General features: G+C 42.6%; 2 protein-coding genes across 8 annotated transcripts in view; one reads left to right on the top strand and one right to left on the bottom strand.

Annotated features, from left to right (window-relative positions):
* The window catches only part of LOC132407081 (transmembrane protein 145-like), a 74,177-nt gene extending 64,207 nt beyond the window's left edge, over positions 1-9,970 (bottom strand). For 3 of the 4 annotated variants that reach the window (XM_059993368.1, XM_059993373.1, XM_059993381.1), the window contains exon 1: positions 9,853-9,970. In XM_059993368.1, coding sequence (XP_059849351.1) covers positions 9,853-9,945 — 93 coding nt within the window. In that variant the 5' untranslated portion in view covers positions 9,946-9,970. The remainder of the gene's footprint in view (positions 1-9,852) is intronic. The other variant, XM_059993358.1, reaches the window with a different exon arrangement.
* Positions 9,971-11,424: 1,454 nt separating this feature from the next.
* hps3 (HPS3 biogenesis of lysosomal organelles complex 2 subunit 1) overlaps positions 11,425-13,351 on the top strand; it is a 65,847-nt gene continuing 63,920 nt past the window's right edge. For 3 of the 4 annotated variants that reach the window (XM_059993317.1, XM_059993325.1, XM_059993300.1), the window contains exons 1-3: positions 11,425-11,555; positions 11,741-12,026; positions 12,593-13,105. In XM_059993317.1, the coding sequence (XP_059849300.1) occupies positions 11,813-12,026; positions 12,593-13,105 (727 nt within the window). In that variant the 5' untranslated portion in view covers positions 11,425-11,555; positions 11,741-11,812. Of the gene's footprint in view, positions 11,569-11,740; positions 12,027-12,592; positions 13,106-13,351 lie in introns of all 4 variants that reach the window. The other variant, XM_059993308.1, reaches the window with a different exon arrangement.

Raw genomic sequence — 13,351 nt, 5'->3', positions numbered from 1 at the left:
CTCCAGGGGAGGGGTGGTGATATCGCTCACTTTGGGAACTGCTGGTTGAGAGGGATATTGTTCAAATGCAGCCAAATGGGTCTAACTCGAAAAGGAAACTTGGTTGGCATGGACAAGTTGGGCTCTAGGGTCTGTTTTCCAAACTGTGTTACTTGCTCTTCAAAACTCAGTGAACACGAAAAGAAATCTAAGTGAGTGTAATACACGGAGTGAGTTAACACCCTCCTTTAAGGGGAAATACACCTAATTCTGCTACCCTTGAGCTGTCAGTTAAACAGCCATATGCAGAGCCCATAAGAAGTAATCAACCCCGCTCCCTGGATATTTTCACTTTTATTGTTTTACAACATTGAATCACAGGGATTTAATTTGGCTTTTTTTAAAAAAAACAATGATCAACAGAAAAGACTCTTCCATCTCAAAGTGAAAACAGATCTCTACAAAGTGATCTAAATTAATTACAAATATAAAACACAAAATAATTGATTGCATAGGACCTTCACCCCCTTTAATATGACACACAAATCATCACTGGTGCAGCCAATTGATTTCAGAAGTCACGTAATTAGTTAAAAGGAGATCACCATGTGCAGTCAAGGTGTTTCAATTGAATGTAGTAAAAATACACCTGTATCCGGAAGGTCCAACTGCTCGTGAGTCCATATCCTGGCAAAAACTACACCATAAAGACAAAACACTCCAAGCAACTCCAAAAAAGGTTATTGAAAAACACGTCAGGAGATGGAGACAAGAAAATTTCCAAGTCACTGAATATCCCTTGGAGTATAGTTAAGTCAATCATCTAGAAATGGAAAGAATATGGTACTGATGTAAATCTGCCTAGAGCAGGTTGTCCTCAAAAACTTAACGACTGTTCAAGAAAGGGACTAGTGAGGGGAGCCACCAAGAGATCTATGACAACTCCAGAGGAATTACAAGATCGAGTGGTTGAATTGGCAGGAGCAGCGCATACAACAACTGTTGCCCAGGTGCTTCATCTGTGCAGCTTTATGGGAAAGTGGCAAAGAGAAAGCCACTGTTGAAGAAGTTCACATGAAATCTCTGCTAGAGTTTCCCAGAAGGCACGTGGGAGATTCTAAATTCAGCTGATTGAAGGTTCTATGGACTGATGAAACCAAAATTGAGCTTTTTGGCCATCAGACTAAATGCTTTGTTTGGAATAACCCAAACACCGCATATCATCAAAAACACACCATTCCTACCATAAAGCATAGTGTTGGCTGTGGAGATGCTTCACTACAGTAGGCCCTGGAAGGCTTGTGAAGGTAGAAACTAAAAAGAATGCAGCAAAATATAGGGAGATCCTGAAGGAAAACCTGATGCAGTCTGCAAGAGAACTGTGAATTGGGAGAAGATTTGTTTTCAGCCAGACAATGACCTCAAGCATAAAGCCAATGCTATATAGGAACAGCTTAAAAACAACAGTTATTGTCCTGGAGTGGCCATGTCAGAGTCCAGACTTCACTGCAATTGAGAATTTGTGGCTGGACTTGCAAAAGGGCCATTCATTCACGATCCCCATGCACTCTGACTGAGATTGAGCAGTTTTGTAAAAAAAAATCGGGAAAAATTAGTGTCCAGATGTGCAACACTGATAAGAGACCTATCCACACAGACTCAAGGCTGTAATTGCTGCCAAAGATGCATCTTCTAAATACTGACTTGAAGGGGGATGAGTAATTATGCAATAAATTATTTTGTGTTTAATAATTATAATCAATTTAAACCAATTTGTAGTTTTTTTTTGACACAAAAGAGTCTTTTTTGTTGATTAGTGTCAAAAAAGCCAAATTAAATCCACTGTGATTCAATGTTGCAAAACAATAAAACATAACTTCCCGAGTGGGTAAATACTTTTTATAGGTGCTGTAGGTAGAAATTATTATTCTGCTCCTATATTGTATGGTCTTATACCGTTTACTATGAAGGTGCAGGTGCTCTTGCTGTTTGTTTTATATATTCATGGTATTCGGCAGGAATCTGTTCTGGGACCTCCGCTGTTTGTGATGTGTATTAATAACCTGGATGTAAATGTAGATGGGTGGGTTAATAAATTTGCGGATGATACCAATATCGGTGGAGTTGTGGAGAGTGTAGATGACTGGCAAAGAATACAGTATGACATAGAGCAATGGGCAGAGAAATGGCAGTTGGAGTCTAACCCAGATAAATGTGAGGTGTTGCACCTTGGTAGGGCAAATGTAAGGAGACGGTATATTGATAAGGACAAGATCCTTAACAGTGTTCCTGAGCAGAGAGATCTTGGGATCCAGGTTCATAGCTCCTTGAAAGTGGTTACACGGGTTGATAAGGTGGTTAAGAATACTTATGGGATGTTAGTTTGTATTAGTTGAGGCATTGAGTTCAAAAGTCAAAAGGTTATATTGCAACTTTATAAGACTCTGGTTAGGCCACATCTGGTGTATTGCGTAGCTCAGTGTGCCCCACTATGGGAAGGCTTTGGAGAGAGAGCAAAAAAGGTTCTCTCTAGGATGCGGCCTGATTTAGAGGGCACGTGCTATCATGAGAGGCTGGGTTGTTTTCTCCAGAGTGCTGGCAGCTGAGGGGAAATCTGATAGATATTTATAAAATTTTGAGAGGCATGGGTGGAGCAGACAGAGTATCTGTTTCTCAGGGTTGAAATGTCTGATACCAGACAGCATGCATTGAAGGTTCAAGCAGGATGTGAGAGATAAGTTTTTTTACTCAGAGTTGTGGATGCCTGGAATGCACAGCCTTGTTCGGTGGTAGAGGCAAATACATTAGTGGCTTTTTGAGAAACATTTTGATAGTCACATGGATGTAAGGAATATGAAGGGATACAGACATTTTAGGTAGGAGGTATTAGTGTTTGGGTGTTTTTGATTTGCTTTTTAGCTGGATCGACTCAGCATTGTGGGCTGAATGGCCTGTTCCTGTGTTGTACTCCTCTATGTGCATGTGGGAGGTATTATTAGTAAATTCACAAATGACAAAATTGGAAACACTGCAGTTAGGAGGTACTCTGAGACTCTATGGCAATATTGATCAGTGGGTAAGATGGTAGAGTAATGATGGAATTTAAACCGATAAATGACGTTACAGTCAGACAGCCGTAAGACCATAAGTTATAGGAGCAGAATTAGGCCAATTGTCACATTGAGTCTGCTTTGCCATTATGATTAATCAATTTTTCTCTCAGATCCAATCTCCTGCCTTCTGCCCACAGCCCTTCATGTCCCGACTAACCAATAATTTATCAGCCTCTGCTTTAAGTGACTTGGCCTCCACAACTGCCTGTGGCAATGAATTCCACAGATTCATCACTCTCTGACTAAAGAAATTCCTCATTTCCATTCTAAACTGACATCCCTCTATTCTGAGGTCGAGTCCTCTGGGTTTAGATAAGTTTTAATGAGATCGCCCTTGTTCTTCTGAATTCCAGTGAGTATAGGCACTTTTAGAACAATCAAATGCTTCTCAAATGATAAGCCTTCCAATCCTGGAATCACTTTTGTGAACCTCCTTTGAATCCTCGCCAATATCAGCATATCCTTTCTTGGATAAGGTTCTCTAAACTGCTCACAATACTCCAGTGAGATCTTACCAGTGTCTGAAAAAGCCTCAACTTTGCATCCTTGCTTTCACATTCTAGTCCTCTCGAAATAAATGTTAACATTGCATTTGCGTTCCTCACCATTGTGCAAATTAACCTTTAGGGAATCCTGCACAAGTACTCTCAAGTCCCTTTACCCCTTAGATTATTGAATTTCCTCTCCATTTAGAAAATAGTCTACATTTTTATTTCATCTCCCAAAGTGCATGACTATATTCTTCCTGACACTATTCCATCTGCCACTCCTTTGTTCATTCTCCTAAATCCTTCTGCAACCTCTCTGTTTCCTCAACACTATCTGCTCCTACACCAATCTTCATATTGACCACAAACTTGGCCACAAAGCATCAGTTCTATCATCCAGATTACTGACATTTTATGTAAATCTCTGTGGAACACTCCTAGTCTCCAGCAGCCAACCAGAAGAGGCTCATTTTACCCCCAGTTTTTCCCTCTGCCAATCAGCCGAAGCTCTATCCATGCTAGTATCTTCTCTGTAATACCACAGACTCTTAACTTGTTTAGCAGCCTCATGTGTCCAAGGCCTTCTGATAATCTAAGTGCACATCCATCAATTCCCCTTTGCTTGTTATTTTTTCAAAGAATGCCAACAGATTTGTCAAGCAAGATCTTCCCTTGAGGAAATTATGCTGACTACAGGCTATTTTATTATGTGCCTCCAAGGCAACATAACCTAAAACCACATCCTTAACTATTAATACCAACATCTTTCCAACCACTGAGGTCAGACTAACTGGCCTATAATATCATTTCTTCTGCCTCTCTCCCTTCTTGAATAGTGGAGTGATATTTGCAACTTTCCATTCCTCTGGCATCATGCCAGAATCTAGTGATTCTTGAAAGATCATTACTAATGCCTTCACAATCTCTTCAGCCACATTTTTCAGAACCCTGGGATGTAGACCATCTGGTCCAGGTGACTTATCTACCTTCAGACCTTTGTTCTCCCTAGTAATGGCAACTTCACTCACATCTGCCCTAAGATGCTCTTCAACCACTGACATACCACTAGTGTCTTCCACAGTGAACTCTAATGCAAAGTACTTATTCAGTTTATCCACCATTTCCTTTCCTCCATTCCATTTCCAGCAGTCTGATTATCTACTCTTGCCTTTATTTTGCCCTATATATCTGAAGAAACTTTTGGTACCGTCTTTAATAGTATGGGCTAGCTTATCTTCATATTCTATCTTTTCCCTCTTTATAACTTATAGTTGCCTTCAGTTAGTTCTTAAAAGCTTCCCAATCCTCTAACTTCCCACAAATTTTTGCTCCATCATATGCCTTCTCTTTGGCTTTTACGTTGGCTTTGACTTCCTTTGTCAGGCACGGTTGTGTCATCTTGCCTTTAGAATACTTATTCATCTTTGGCATGTTTCTCTCCTGCGTTTTCCAAATTGCACCCAGAAACTCCAGCCATTGCTGCTCTGCCATCATCCCTGCTAGTGGCCAGCTCCTCTCTCGAGCCTCTGTAACTCCCTTTATTCTATACTGATACATTTGACTTTAGCTTCTCCCTCTCAAATTGCAGGGTGAACTTTATCATATTATGATCACTTCTCCCCTAACAGTTCCTTACCTCAAGCTCTCTAACCAATTCCGGTTCATTGCACAGCACCCAATCCAAAACAGCTGATCCCCCAGTGGAAACACGAGGAACTCTGCAGATGCTGGAAATTCAAACAACACACACAAAATGCTGGTGGAACACAGCAGGCCAGGCAGCATCTATAGGGAGAAGCACTGTCGACGTTTTGGGCCGAGACCCTTCGTCAGGACTAACTGAAAGGAGATTAACCAGTAGACAACCACAAGCTACTATAAAAAGCCATTTTGTTGGCATTCTACAAATTCCCTCTCTTGGGCTCCAAGACCAATCTGATGATCTCAATCTACCAGCAAAGTGAAATCTCCCATTGTCCTTTTGACATGTATTTTCTATCTCCCATAGTAAATTGTAGTCTACATCTTTGCTACTGTTTAGAGGTCTATATGTAACCCCCTGGGTCACCTCAGGCTCGCTCAGCTCGTTCTCGTCTAGGGGGAGCAGCCTTCGGCCCCGCTAAACTGGATAATCAGCTGGTGTGGATGCTGTGTGATGTCCCCGCCTCGCCCAAAAACAGAGAGGACACCATATGTGATTAAATGAGTACAATTTATAAAGGTTACTATAACTAAGTGATTAATAACGATACTGTATATATGAAGAGAAAAAATAAAGAAAAGGCGCCAAACTTATCAAAGTCCAAACCACTTCTTGCACAACCGTTGGAGCTCAATTACTGAAGTCTTCTGGCCACCATTCAATCCCCTCCGAACTCCTCAACTCGCAGCTCAGGACCCTCCGAAGTGGTCAACCAAGTACTTCTAGCTTCATCCCCCCTCCTCGGATACCTCCGGGCCTCGGACTCCCGCTTGGGGTCCGTTCCTCGCCCAGCGTACAGCATTGCGTCCTCTCTCTCGACCCCCTCGCGCTGATCTGCCCAAAAGCCCGTCAACAAAAGCTTACAGACTCAGAAGAAAGAACATTAATCTCCATTTGGATTACAAAAGAATACAATTCTCGTTATCAGTAAATTTTAACCCAAACAAGCTTCCAGCACTCTCTCGCAACAAAGAAACATTCCTGCTTTTAACAAAACAAAGAAACCCTTTCCCAACAGTAACAAAGAAAAAAAGAAGAAAACCCCTTTACATATATATAACTCCCATCAGGGTCTCTTTACCCTTGCAGTTTCTTAGCTCTACCCACAACGATTCAACACTTTCCTATGTAACCTATACTGCATCTCTTTTTCCTAATTATTTGATTTCATGCTTTTACCAACAAAGCCACCCCGTCCCCCAGTCTGTCCTTTCAATACAATGTATATCCTTGGGTGCTAAGCTCCCAGCTGTAATCTTCCATCAGTCACGATTCAATGATGCCCACAATGTCATATATGCTCATCTCTAACTGTGCCTTAAGTTCATCCATCTTATTCCATATACTGTGCATTCAAATATAACACCTTCAGTCCTCTATTTGTCACCCTTTCTGATTTTCTCCCCTTTTTACATTGCAACTCATCTTGTTGACTGCAATTTTGCCCTATCATCAGCTTGACCTTGCTCACAGTCTCACTACACACTGCCTCTGTTTGTAAACCAACTGCCCCATCCTCAGGCTATCACTCTGATTCCCATAACCCTGCCAAATTAGTTTAAACCCTCCTAAGTAGCACTAGCAAACCTGCTGCAGGTAGAACCCATCCCTTTTGTACAGGCTGTATCTTCCCCAGAAGAGATCCCAGTGATTCGTAAGTCTCACCACTTCCCCCTACTCCGCACCTGTTCCTCAACCACACATTTATCTGCTAAATGCTCCTATTCTTAACCCTTGCTGGTGCATGGCACAGGCAACATCCAGAGATTTCTACCCTGTAAGTCCTTCTTTCAACTTTCTACCTAACTCCCTAAAATTTCTCTTCAGTACCTCTTTGCCTTTCCTACATCATGTACCAAGGTTTATGGCTGCTCACTCTGCCCCTTTGGGGTGCCTTGAACATGATCTGAGATATCCCTGACCTCGGCACCTGGGAGGCAACATACCATCCTGGTGCCTCCATCATGTCCATGGAATTTTATCTCTGTTCTTTTAATTATGGAATCTCCTATTACCACTGCAGTCCTCTTCACCTCCTCTTCTGAGCTACAACGCAAGACTCAGTACCAGAGATCTGGTCACTGCGGCACTTCCACCCCTCCCCCCCCCACCGATAGGTCGTCCCCCTCAACAGTACCCAAAATGATACATCGATTATAAATGGGAATGGCCACATAGGTACTCTTGTACGGCTGCCCGTTCCCCTTTCTTCTCCTGACTGTCAGCCAGTTACCTGTCTCCTGCAACCTAGGGGTGACTACCTCCCCGTAACTCCTATCTATCTCTTCCAGTCTCCCATATGAGCCAAAGGTCATCAATTTGCAGTTCCAAGTCCTTAATGTTTTCTCAGAGGAGCCGAAGCTCAGAGCACCTTCTGCAAATGTGGTTATCCTGGAGGCTGGGGGTCTCCCAGAATTCCCACATCTCTCACAAAGAACACAACACTGCCCCTGGAGTCATTCTCACTGCACTAACTGTGGCCTAACAGATGAGGAATAAAGAATAAAGACAAAGAAACTTACCAAATACTTAACCTTGTCCAAGTGTGATGAGCCACAGCTTCCCCTCTCTTAACACTGGCCCACTCCAACAAAGGCCACTCCACTTGCCCCTGCCTTATTTTTATTTGCCCTTGCTAATGAATCCTGTTCGCTGACTGGGTGCAGTTGAAACTCTGAAAATTGCTGCAAAGTGCTGCTTTTTTTTAATCACTAAATTTTATTGCAACATCAACAAATTACATTCAATACAACCAGTTTCCAATTACATTTTGACTGTTTAACCTAGCCACCCCCAACCCCCTCTCCACCCCCCTCCCACCAACTGAATAGTAGTGCATACACAGACAGAGCATTCCTATTTTAACAGAATATCTTTTAAGTTAGATATCAAATTTGTCCAAATTAAGACTATGCATGGTCGTGCATCATTTACTCTTTCTGATGATAATTCCAGGTAAGAAATGTCCAAATAGCTCCGAAGCCAGTGAGTATATGAAATATCATGAGGTGGTTTCCAACGCTGGACTACAATCTTCTTAGGGGCAGTCAAGCCTGCCAGCCAGATTTTGCATGTTTTTTCCGTAAGGGAAAGGTGTGAGTCATCATTTAGAAGATGTACAGCAGGATCCATTGGTAATTGTACCCCCGTTAGTTCTGTAAGAGCACTGATAACCTTCCCCCACAAACCAAAACCCCCTGGACGTTCCCATACAATATGTATAAAAGAGCCAGCGGTTCCGCGGGGGCAAAATGAGCAATATGGGTCAGGACCCAGTCCCATTTGATATCTAATTCAAAGTGCCGCTTTTTAAATCTTCAATCATTGAACTTGAAGTTGCCGCTTCTTCTTGCATTCCCATTCACCAATTGAGGACAATTTAAACTTAGATAGTATCAAATAAACTAATAAGTCATACAGAATGAAAGTAGTGCCGTGGGAATACTGAGGAACTGAAAGTCTTTGGTGTAAAGTCCAAAGATCCCTGAAGGTGACAACAGAGGTAGATAAGGTGGAGGAGGCCAGTGCACAGATTAGAGCAAGGAAGATATGGCACTAATGTAAGCATTAGTCAGCTCACAGCTGCAGTATTGTACATGGGCGACTATAGAAAGAATATGATTCCATAGGAGAGGGTGTGGAGATTTACTAGGTTGTCACCCACAATGAAGCATTTCAACTTGGGGGGGGGGAGATTATAGATCAAACTACTAGTCCTTAGTTACTAGTAGTAAAAGTAATCAAATAATATTTTCTCTTGGAATTCAGTATCACCATCTTGGGGCAGTGGAGAGGCACACTCACAAAATTTCAGTAACAGCTGTACCACTGAGACTAGAATGTGAACTTCCATCTCAGAACCAAGAATGCTATCCACTAATTAAATAAGGATAGGTCCTACTCCAAACGTGTGAAAATCTGCAGATGCTGGAAATCCAAGCAACACACACAAAATGCTGAGTTCCTCGGCATTTTGTGTGTGTTGTCTAGTTTCTACTTCACAGTCCTTGGTCCCTGGTCCCAGACCGTTCTCCTTCAGGTATAATGTCGTCAGATAGACGGTGGCCAGCAATAGATAAGATAGATAGATACTTTATTCATCCCCAAGGGGAAATTCAACATTTTTCCAGTGTCCCATACACTCTTAGTGCTATTACTCAATCAAAACTGTATATAAAGTTGACAGAACAGGGAAAGGTAGAACAAAATAGCAGGCCAGACAAAAGTCGGGCCTGCTGAGCTCCCCAGCACTTTGTGTGTGTTGCTTGGATTTCCAGCATCTACAGAACTTCTCGTTAGGGAAAGATGGAGGCTTATTTTTAACACCAACTCTAATGTCCATTTTTTGTACACATTTAATTTTATCTCCCAGATAATGCACCAAAAGTAGATCAGTTGGGTGGCGGGGGAACCTTATAGCAGTTATTTCGTCTGAAATACACGTAAAGCAGACACTTGTCCTCCAACTGGAAAGCCAGTAGCTGCCTCGACGCATCACGTGATTGTCCCGCCCATCGTTTTGGCTCCATCGTCCCCCACTCTCACTTAAATATTAATGTTAGGATGTTACCTTAAACGTCTCTAACTTTCCTGCTTCGAATTTGCCGCTAACTAACCGCAAACAAAAGAGAAACAAGGTCCAGTACAACGCCCACCACCTCATCCCCGCAACACCTCCGCACGGCGTCACTCTCATGCGTTACGTACCGGGAAATTATTAATTGGCTAATTTCAATAGTGATTGATTTCTCCATTAACCAATCAAATATCTTGTTGAGTCCTTCCCAAAACGCGATAATAATCAGACCTCTCTTAATTTTTCTAGTCAGTGTCTCAGTGCGTTTACTTTTACTCATTAATTAGCACAGACATTGAACCTGATTATAAAACAACTTGTGTTGTTGCTAGCCTCTTGATTGACAGCAAATATAACCAATAAACGATATGCACAGTGACCAATAAACACCTGACTTGCCTTGATGGGCATTTACGCAGACCAGTCAACAAAATACCAGTCAACACCAACTGGTAAAGAGATGGCTGAATGCATTTTATCACAAGACTCTATTTCATGTGATCAATGTACTTCCTGCATTTCATCTTTTAATCCAATATTAGTTTAATGCAGTTGGAAAATTATTCACTGCGAATTGTTGATATAGACAAAAAGGCGCAGTTACAGCTCAGAAACCCGATCTGAGGCCAGAGATTCGAAATTCTCAGTGGTAAATCAAACAAATAATTTAAAGAACCAATTAAATTGTCTTCAGAATGAAAACGTTTTATTGAATGGTTAAAAACATTACACAAAAAAAAACCTCAGGCACATTTGAACAGGTCAAGCCACATCTGTGGAAAGAGAAATTGAGTTAACATTTGGTATAGAGACATTGAGATTAATAAATGGTTGAGACTAACAGTATTAATGAATTTAAGGAAATCTAGGTAACCCCATCATCGAAGTGGGTGTGTCGTTAGCTGAAATTATGAGCCGCCAATTCCGATTACATCTTGATGTGGAGTACTGACAATTCCCCCCTCCCTTTCCGCCGGTTGCTGCTGCTCGACCCTCTGAGTTCCTCCAGTTGTATATATTTTCTGCTTTATATTCCAGAATCTCATTGTACCTCCAATTCGTCTTGTCTGATTGTGAAGGCAGGCCAATTGGATATTAAGGGAATCAGGGACTAAGTGCTGCTGCGGAAAAGTGACGGCGTGTTGAAGGCCAGTCGTGATATTGTTGAATCACGAAGGTCCGAATGATCGGTTCGGGGTTCACCTTCCTGTAACAGATAATCTCTGCACCATCGACCCTTTCTTTGATTCATTTCAGGCTCCTGCAGTCATTTTAACTACCTGACGTTTATATGCAGAAACATGATTTTTAAAAAATCTCTGAGAGCATAGCTTTACTGCTTATGGGAGTTCACAATTACTACGTAGTGCAGTGACGGCATTTCGGAAGATTGTACTTTATTGATTACAAACCTGCTGGGACTTCCAGAGGTCGTGAAAGGCACTGCAACAAAAAAAAACTATTTGATTGACGTCCCCTCTTACTCTTCCGATTGGCTTTCTATGTTTAATGATATAAAATTCCTGGTTCCAATTGGCTGAGGCGAGGGTGGGCGTCTCGATAGATGCGGAAGCGGCGCTGAAGTTGGAAACATTCCGATAGCAAGGAGTTGGGAGGAGAGCAAAGAAAGGAATCAAAACTGCAGGAGCTGCAAAGAGTTAATGCACGGCGCCAATGTGAACTTACAGGAAAACAAGGTGCTGTAACTCGGTTAGTTGCAAATATTGATGGTTTAAAATAAAAATTCATATTGGAGATGTAACTCGAATACTGCGTAGAGTGCTAAGTGTTTAATCTCCAGAGGTTATGAAAGTGCGCTTGTCGGGTTGTTTTCTGAAAAATGACTTGTTTAATGTGACAATTTCACCTTGTATGATCCTAGCAATTTAATGGGACACCTACCGCCTCTCGTCGCCTCTGCACCGAATCCGGATTTCGATGAAACGCATTGGAAATGGTGCGAGTATACAACTGCCACCCGTTTTCCTCCCAGTTCATCGTCCCGGTTGAGCACGAACCCGATACTTTCTGCAGTGGGAAAGACATTCTCTTCGTTATATCCGCTGAATGTAAAGTGGAGACATTTAACCTTGTCCAGGGCAGAAGTGTGCCCCTCTGCACGTTCGCCACTCTCGGGAAAGTCCAGAAAATAAGATTCAGCGACATAGGTAAATGATGTTTCCACACAAGTTCTATTGAAACGAAGTAAATGGCATCACTGGTACAGGCGTTGCAAACGTTGTTCGAGGGCAGAAAAATGTGAAAATACAAAAGTACAACCGTGTTTTGATTCTCTTGACATGCGAGTTGAAGGGACTACTTTAATAAGCAGTTTGCGAGCATTTAGTATGATTTTTTTCTCTCTCTCTCCTTTGAATTATCTGAACAATTATACGGACCGACTACGAGTCAGGTCTCCGCCCGAAACGTCGCCTGTGCTCTTCTCTCTGCCTGGCCTGCAGAGTTCCTCCAGAATTCTGTGTGTGTTGCTTGGATTTCTAGCATCTACAAAATTTCCCTTGTCAGTATTTCTATGAATCGCTTTGTATGACTTGCAGATTTAATAATGTCGTTAACGGATGTTTTTTGCATAATTAACACGTTGTTGTATGTTAGATGCACAGTTGTAGGGACTGCATAGTATTTGCACATTAAATTGAATTTATTGCCACTGCGAAACCAAATGCGATGCAGTTGTCCTTCGGTTTTTAATGTCTGACCTTCTTCACCTCAGGTGATTATCTCGCTGCAATCGAGGAGAAGAATAAGATTCTTTCCCTCCGTGTCTACTTGAACTGGAGAAGATGCCAAGCAAAGGGGTCCGCGCGAGTCAGCATCCGAATGCTGGGACATGCGTTGCAAGCCCCGTTTATTGGAGCACCCAAGGATCAAATGGAAATTATAGAAGTGCCCCTTTCAGAGCCTCCCGTTTCCATCTGCTGCTGCCCTGTGAAGGGGGATCTATTGGTTGGGTGCAAAAACAAGGTGGTGCTGTTCCGCTTGAAGGAAAAGATGGTGGACGGTGACGGTCCTGTGTTGGACTTCGAGCGGCTGCTGATCGTGCACGTCGCTCTGGATCTGCTGGAAGTGGCCTTGTGCCACGGATGTGTGGCCGTGGTGGCCGACCTGGAAGTGTTGGTGCTGAAACTGGAGAACGTCCAACAGGCGGAAGGCAACAGCCAGCCGGAGGCCCCCCCGAAAAAGGGGCTGGTCACCCCGGATGATGGGGGAAACGAGCCTGCGGAAGGTTCGTAGTAAATTAATCAAACTACACACATTATTTTCAACTTGTTATCCCAGCAGCAACACATGTCCAGTCATGCACACTTCAACTTTGCAGAGGCGGGCGCATATGAAGCTCAGCTCTAAGCGTTGAATTAGAAGGGTGCAGCCTCGAAATACAAGCTGAAAGTTGCGGCCTGTGTTGTGGGAGCAAGGCATTCTAAGCTTCCCAATCCAGATAACAGATCAAATTCTTAATGTTCTATGGGCA

This window comes from Hypanus sabinus, chromosome 2 (genome assembly GCF_030144855.1).
Source record: "Hypanus sabinus isolate sHypSab1 chromosome 2, sHypSab1.hap1, whole genome shotgun sequence".
NCBI classification, from domain to species: domain Eukaryota; kingdom Metazoa; phylum Chordata; class Chondrichthyes; order Myliobatiformes; family Dasyatidae; genus Hypanus; species Hypanus sabinus.
Note: the sequence above shows the minus strand (reverse complement) of the source record. Positions and strands in the feature narration are given on the sequence as shown.